The 7,182-nt window shown below is 37.8% G+C and overlaps 1 protein-coding gene across 2 annotated transcripts in view; it reads right to left on the bottom strand.

Moving 5' to 3' along the window:
• LOC104700854 (protein SABRE-like) overlaps positions 746-7,182 on the bottom strand; it is a 16,561-nt gene continuing 10,124 nt past the window's right edge. Inside the window, exons 12-25 of one of the 2 annotated variants that reach the window (XM_019227600.1) lie at positions 6,127-6,547; positions 5,905-6,002; positions 5,296-5,652; positions 4,537-4,655; positions 4,062-4,308; positions 3,643-3,867; positions 3,262-3,401; positions 2,894-2,966; positions 2,620-2,721; positions 2,347-2,526; positions 1,936-2,253; positions 1,677-1,844; positions 1,199-1,559; positions 746-1,002 (exon numbers count right to left, since the gene is read on the bottom strand). In XM_019227600.1, coding sequence (XP_019083145.1) covers positions 893-1,002; positions 1,199-1,559; positions 1,677-1,844; positions 1,936-2,253; positions 2,347-2,526; positions 2,620-2,721; positions 2,894-2,966; positions 3,262-3,401; positions 3,643-3,867; positions 4,062-4,308; positions 4,537-4,655; positions 5,296-5,652; positions 5,905-6,002; positions 6,127-6,547 — 2,919 coding nt within the window. In that variant the 3' untranslated portion in view covers positions 746-892. Of the gene's footprint in view, positions 1,003-1,198; positions 1,560-1,676; positions 1,845-1,935; positions 2,254-2,346; positions 2,527-2,619; positions 2,722-2,893; positions 2,967-3,261; positions 3,402-3,642; positions 3,868-4,061; positions 4,309-4,536; positions 4,656-5,295; positions 5,653-5,904; positions 6,003-6,126; positions 7,023-7,182 lie in introns of both variants that reach the window. The other variant, XM_010416450.2, reaches the window with a different exon arrangement.

The following is a 7,182-nucleotide window of genomic DNA, read 5'->3' as shown; positions in this document are numbered from 1 at the left end:
TTAAAAAAAAAAAAAGTTTTTTTTTTTTTTTTTTTTTTTTTAAATTTGGATCTGATACTATGTAGAAATAGATATCAAACTGAGTTACCTTATTGATTAACGACCATGTGGTATTTATACAAGAGAGACTTTACATATGATAAGCTCTAGATGTTAATATATCGGTCCGGAACCCTTTATCACACTAGGACGATAAATACAACACAAATATATGCTAAGGATTACGTCATTATCCCTAATATATATATATCAAGCCATCAAGGTTTAGCGATATATATAATTAACATGTTTATTGCATATTAAGAAATTAAACTCAGTTGTCAGTGCATTAACATCGATTAAAGTGGTATAATATTACAGAAAATAAGAAGACATTTACGAATCTGGTAGATAATGCTTTTTCCTTTCACGCAGGTTTATAGTTGGAAGCTTTTCATACTATATAAAAATCGAAGTTAACTGTTATTTTGGGCGTTTTGTTTTGCTTTTATTGCATTTTTCCCTCAATGAACAGTGATGACCGTGTTAGGGACATACTGGAAGAAGTTTATTTCCCTTCATCCCACTTTCATCTCTGTCGCTGGAATGGTGATCCCTTGCCGCTGTGATTCCACGCCAGTGAATTCAGCGACTCCCAAACAGCCATCTTTTTATGCCTTGTCTGAAATCAAAGCTGTCTGTGCGACTCTGATACGCACTTCTCCAAGCAGGGCCTACGTTTTGTAAACTCAAGTAAATGGAAAGATTGATTGAACAAGTGACCTGTGGTTTTAATTTATATTCCAATATACTAACGTCTGTACAATATTGTTGATGTCTCTCTCTCTTAATTTACTTTTTTTTTCCTTCTCCTATATTACCCGGGATAACAAAATTTGGTCAGAACGTGTTTCTAATCGCGAAAATCTTCGTAGGGTGAAGATCCGCTTGAATAGCCACTTTCAAATGCAGTGGTCTCTCTTGGAGATGATGGAAGTGATTCCCTTTGCTGAGATGTTGAATCTAAGAAGAAAAAACAAATCAAAATGCTGAGTTAATGACAGAGGCTGACAATAAAATTGCCAATGTGACTGCTATCCTTATCTATCAAATTAAAAATATTGAATTTATCAAGGGGGTCACTTTCTTGAACAGTTCTATAGGAATCAGTAGTTACTGACTGGGAACAGCTAAGTAGGGTTAAGAGTGTTCTCGTCACCTCTTTGAGATCTTGGACGGAATTTCTTCGTGTGCCGTTTGAGGAGTCTCTTAGCTTTTGTTATAGTTAATTGCCGAGCAAAAGGAGAAAATTCTACATCACTGTCACTCCAATCCCCGTGGAAGTCATTCTCTGCTTCACCTCTCATAGTTCTCAAGACGAATGCTTTAGCCTTGCGCCTTTGGGTATTGAAGAGTCCTCGAATCGAAGTAACAAAACCATCGCCCGCTCCATCACTTTGACGCTTGAACCATGTGACTTGTTGTTGATCAGGTTTCCCAGTTTGATCATTGTCACTTAGATTCAGGTCATTGTCAGTAGACTCTCGATTGTTATGTGACTTATCTTTGAATTTCTTCCCCTGAAAGTTTGAATGGAAAAAGAATAAGCTTGCTTATCTTTGTCATAACCTAAACATCATTTTCATAAGTAAGAGGATTCATAATGACTATATTCATTCACGCAAGACATTTCTGACCTGCATTCCAGTAACTGACTTCAATACTCCCCAAATTATGTGCTTCTTAACTCGGGAAAAAAGCCTTCTCCAAGTCCCGGTAAACTCAAGACCATGAAATGTATCCATCAACAATTTGAGGTCGTTAACAACAAATCTTGAGCCCTCATAGGTAACTAGAAGCTCCACCTGAGTTGAAATTATTTAAACTAGTTAAAGCAAACCAATTAACCATTTTCCGACCTTAATTTAAAGTGGTTTAGAAATTAGCTTTACTTACCTGACTAATTTTAATATTGTGAAACTCCATCATCTTTCTAGGCCTAGATTTCTTCTCCTCGTGTGATTTCCCAGCCTTCTTTTCTTCATGAGAAGAGCGGCCAGACTTGACAGGTTTCATCTCTTTGACCTTCTGTTTAGAGGAATCCTCCTGTTGTTCAATGGAAGATGACACAGTGCAAGAGTGAGCCTGTAGGACAAGTTCATTAGCTACGGATTCTGCCACATTTTCTTCCCAGCTCCTATCGAAAGAAGATGTTCTTCTCAACTCCTGAGCTGAACCACCAGTGCTTGATCTGAGGCTTAGGATATTGGGTTTCTGCAAAGAGAATGCAAGTAAAATCAGAAAAAAAAAAAAAAATAATAGAGAAGAAATTTAAAACTTTGAATTCAGACTAGGGTTAAAGCCTACTTGGACAGAGTCTGCATTGGTTTGTGACTGCACAATCGCAGAAGAAGAGAGAGCTGCAGAACTAACTCGAGATGCTTCAACATCCCTTAAGGCGTGGCTAGTTGTTCCAGAAGATTCATGACCTGCCAACCCTTTCTTTACACGTTTTGAACCAGCTGTTGTCGAAATTTTCCAAACTTCCTGCAGGACACAAAATTAACCCAAAAAGCATTCATATAAACTTACTTTAATCAGACTTTCATCTGTAGGCGCAATTAGGATGTTATATCTGACCTGTCGCCTTTGTGAATCCTGCTCTTCCTCTGGGAAGAAATACTCCCACATCATTCTGTACATTGTCTCTGTCAAATGGATTCTGAGAGGATAAATCTCCACCTACAAGATTTGCAGCGATTATCAGACATATTTAACCCAAGAAAGGAAATATAGCTCAGTTAAAAGATGTAAAACAGTCATATAAATTTAGTGATAATTAATTCTACTGGTCCCGTTGGGTCTTTTGTAAATTTGCAAATCCAGTAACAGAGTGTTGAAAGAGGAAACTTACATGGAAAAGCTCAAGTGGATAATGCCCATCTCTTGGCGCTCCCTGCTTTGCATCCACACGTAGCATAACTTTCCTGTAAATAAAATCACATCACTTCTAATGAAATTCAACTTCAACTTATCAGAATTGATACAAAAGTTAAGTGGCTGTAGCCAACTATAACATATGTGGAAATAAAAAGGAATCACACTCCCGAAGTCAGAACCAGCATAAAATAATGATTATAAAGTAAAGAAGAGTCACATCACACTAAATAAGATCCTTAATATACACTACTGTATGAAAATCCAAAGACAAAGTGCAAAGTATGTAGTATGTCCATGGAAAATAAAACAGGCGCTGTGGAGAAGCATGTAAAGAAAACTTACTTTCCCCATTCAGGTGGAGGATTCCATGCTGATAAGAGCATATCTGACTTTGCGTTGGGTAGACAGTTCCTAACAACAAAGTACTTGGTGGTGAATCGAGCAACACCAATGTCTTTGTAGTCCCGATCAAAGTCATATATCTGCATGAGCAAACCCAATTTAATATGTACGGCTTTAAATTTAAACAGGCTGCATACATCCAACAGACCAAGACAGTGATAAATTAAGTAAACAAAGGAAAGATTGTAAGCAAATTTCTCTGCAAGTTACTCTCATCATTCTATATTCTAAAGAGTAAACAGTAAGTGAACAATAGAAGAACATAATTTTGATGCTATCACTTTAGAGGCATTGGACTAAGAACATAATGTATAAACGTACCAAGTCATTTATCTCTGCCTCAGCAAAGGATTTACCATCTACAAGCATGCTCCAAACAACCTTATTTATTTGCAAGGAAATACACATAGCATATGATGGGCTTTTGTTCTTCTCCTTCTCCATTATTCGCAGCTGTGCAGCCTTTTGCAACGCCATTCTTAAAGATGCAGAAGCCGCCTTTCTAGACTTTTGTGCATATGTGAGCTCTTTTTTTAATCCTTGCACCTAAAACAGACCAGCAGAAATTGTAACATCAACTTTATAATAGTCAACATCAAGAACAGAAACATAATGCTGATGCTTAGGAAGACCAGAAATCTCTAATCGAATAGTTGCATGCACAGCTAACACTAGTTAATGAAACAAGTTGAAGCAGTAACCAATGAATCATGAAGCAAATTCATTCCGTAGAGTCTTACCAGAATGGATCTTCTGGTACTAATCATCCACAATTCACCTTCCCTTTCCATATGTGTGTCATCCGTATTGTCAGAACAATGTGACAATTTTCTAATATCATCAAGAAGCAACTTTCGTTCTCGCTCTTTCTCTTCAAGGTTGATTTTTGCAAGTTCTACTTCTTCAACTCCGTATGGAACTACCTCATCAGCCTCCTCTTCAACATCTTCATCTTCAGTGGGACATTGGAGACTACTTTTCCTAGGCCTGGATCATAAAACGGATCTCCTTAATGCTAGGACATGTTTAAAAAATTAACAAAGAAGAAAAAAGTATTTGAAGTTTAGCCCTAATCATCAGCGAACTGAAGGGGGTATGGATTCAAAATATCACATATGTTTATTTAAGGCTATTTATAGCAAGAAACAAGAGAAAATGCAGAATATTGACATGAAAATGTGGGTCCCTATAATATTATTCAGGTTAAATACTCACTTTGGAAGCCTTGCAAAGAGAAGGTTTGTCAACACATCCAGCATAACTTGGAATTGCCGAGATGTCATTGTAGCTATTATATTGTGTGAATTAAAAGTGAGCTCTTTTAGTGGTTTCACCTGCAAATGTATAAATAAGAATTAAATTACTTAAAAGAAATTAATACTGAGGTTAAGTCTCTGATTAGACCCGGAAACAAAAGAAACATATTTGCTNAAAAGTGAGCTCTTTTAGTGGTTTCACCTGCAAATGTATAAATAAGAATTAAATTACTTGAAAGAAATTAATAATGAGGTTAAGTCTCTGATTAGACCCGGAAACAAAAGAAACATTTTTGCTCAGAGACATGAAGGTATCAATCACATGTGTAAATTGCCTGAATTACTCCTGAGAGCCACAGAAATTCAGTCGTTCATAGAATTGTACTAGTCTATATGAGAAAATCTTCAATCAGTAAATGTGAAGTAAAGTTGCTACACCACTCACTTCAAAGAATTTAAAATGTACACCAATTTCCAGCATATGGTGTTGTATTATCATGAAAATGAAGAGACTTTTTTTTCTCTCTTTTGAGACATTTCATCTCCTTCCATGATCCAATGCAGAATACATATGACATGTTTCAGAATTCTCCTATAACTATTGCACTATCAACGAGCAACTCTAACTGTTCTCCTATGCACAAGAAAGCGACGAAACATGTCTCTAGAGACGATGTAATGAAATTTTGACTAAAAAACACTAAGGAATTGGTGTTACCTTTAGATCAGGGGTTCCACCTTTGTGTCTAGTATACCGGAAATACATGTCACAAGGCATGAAAACTCTTTCAAGTAGAGCCCCAGTACGCTTCACTTTTGGGGAGTTTCTGCGAATTTTCGGGAGCCACTGCAATCCAGCACCTGGATCAACATCAGTAGGAGCAACATGGGCTTGCACATGCTCTAACATTACAGAAACTTCCATCCGTGTCCATGTCATTTCAGGACTACTATCTGGAATTTGGACACTTCCACTGCCAAGAGCCTGTTCAATCACTTCCACACCAACACGCATAACGGAATGAAATGATCGCGCAAGAACACGACCACTGACAGCAGCTAGCAGAAAGCGACCCTGATATCCATCAAAGTAAAGTTTATCAACGAGTCAGTGCAACACTTTTTAAACCCAAGACACAAAGACAATTTTGTTTATTAATAATATTTACCATGTAGCTTGTACAAAAATCTACAATGCACAGCTATAACACATGGCAAGAGAAGTTTGTATGCGAGCTTGGTAAACTTAATCACCCAAGAACCATAGTGTTGAAACGCTCTAAAGTGGGTATTAAATGTGCATTCTTATGCATCAGTAAATACTTACATTAGCATCTTCTGAGTGAAGATTAAACTGTGGCTCAATGACATTCACCATGAAGTGACGAGTTCCTTCTTCCTCAGATTCAATGGTCTCAACTATACCTGTTCATACATCCAGGTCAAATGCTAATCTTTTTAGAAATTCATTATATTAAGAAATTCCAGTAATTTGATAAAGTTTGAGTAACAAGATAGATAACAGACATTGAAAGAAAACAAGACATACCAACTCTGTCATCTGATTTCTCAATTTTTAACGAGTGTGACGGTGATGAAGGAGGTTTAGCCATTTCCATAGGCTGAGAAGGGAGATTTCTTCCCGGGCTTGCAGAAGATCTCGACATTTCCCCTTGATGCGTTTCGGGACAGGAATCCTTTTGGTTTTCTTCATGAAGCTTCCTCTGTGTATACTGACGAGAAGGAGAAGGTTTAGGAGGTTCAAATGCTTTTGAAATTCCACCAACAAAAGACCAAACAGCATCCCTGTTCTCTATCGTCCACAAGAGTTTGAGGCCATAAACAAAGACCCGCTGACAATTGTCAGCAATGACAACATTGTATCCGTCATCATCACTAGGATCTGATCGTATGTGTTCATCACTTTCACTACCATTCTCAAACTCAGACCGCACATACGTCATCTCAAGATTTCTTCGTCCAGCCTCTTGCCATGCCAACAGTCTTTCAGGATCTGCTTTTGGGGCCTGCCTTCTGATTGTAAAATAATCAGAAAACAATAAAAACCCTTCATCGCGATGCTTCTCATCCCTCTTATGGTCCTTCCCAGAGGGTACTCTGTCTATCAAAGCATTCTGAGTACTTTTTCTCAAAAACTGACCACTTCCTGGAATGCATGGATGCTCATCTTTGTTAATAAAAGCCTTAGGCACATGAAGGTCCAGACCCTGATATACAAGGTCAAGTGCATCCCGCTTGCATTCAAATGTATACTTTTGCTTCCCGCGACTATAGCATAATTCGTATTTTAGCTTTGCCATGTTAAAGGTCAATCCTTTGGCAGGGTCATCAGAATCCCAAGGCATGTACTTTATCAGGGAAGGAGTGGCATCTACACGGAGCATAAATTCCGTCATTACCTTATCCATAGATAAATTTCCCGACCTTGCAGCTCTTGCGACTCCAAACCTAGGCCATCTGGAGAAAGAACGTAACTTGTGTGGAGGATAGTAATTCATACCCCAAAACTTAAGTATCCATGCCAAATCATGAGCTCCAAGATTCATAACTGGTGGTGCAAGAGGTATGCTGTCCGGCTTGTCTT

This window comes from Camelina sativa, chromosome 7 (genome assembly GCF_000633955.1).
Source record: "Camelina sativa cultivar DH55 chromosome 7, Cs, whole genome shotgun sequence".
Classification (NCBI taxonomy): Eukaryota; Viridiplantae; Streptophyta; class Magnoliopsida; order Brassicales; family Brassicaceae; genus Camelina; species Camelina sativa.
This window is presented reverse-complemented; position numbering and strand designations above follow the sequence as displayed.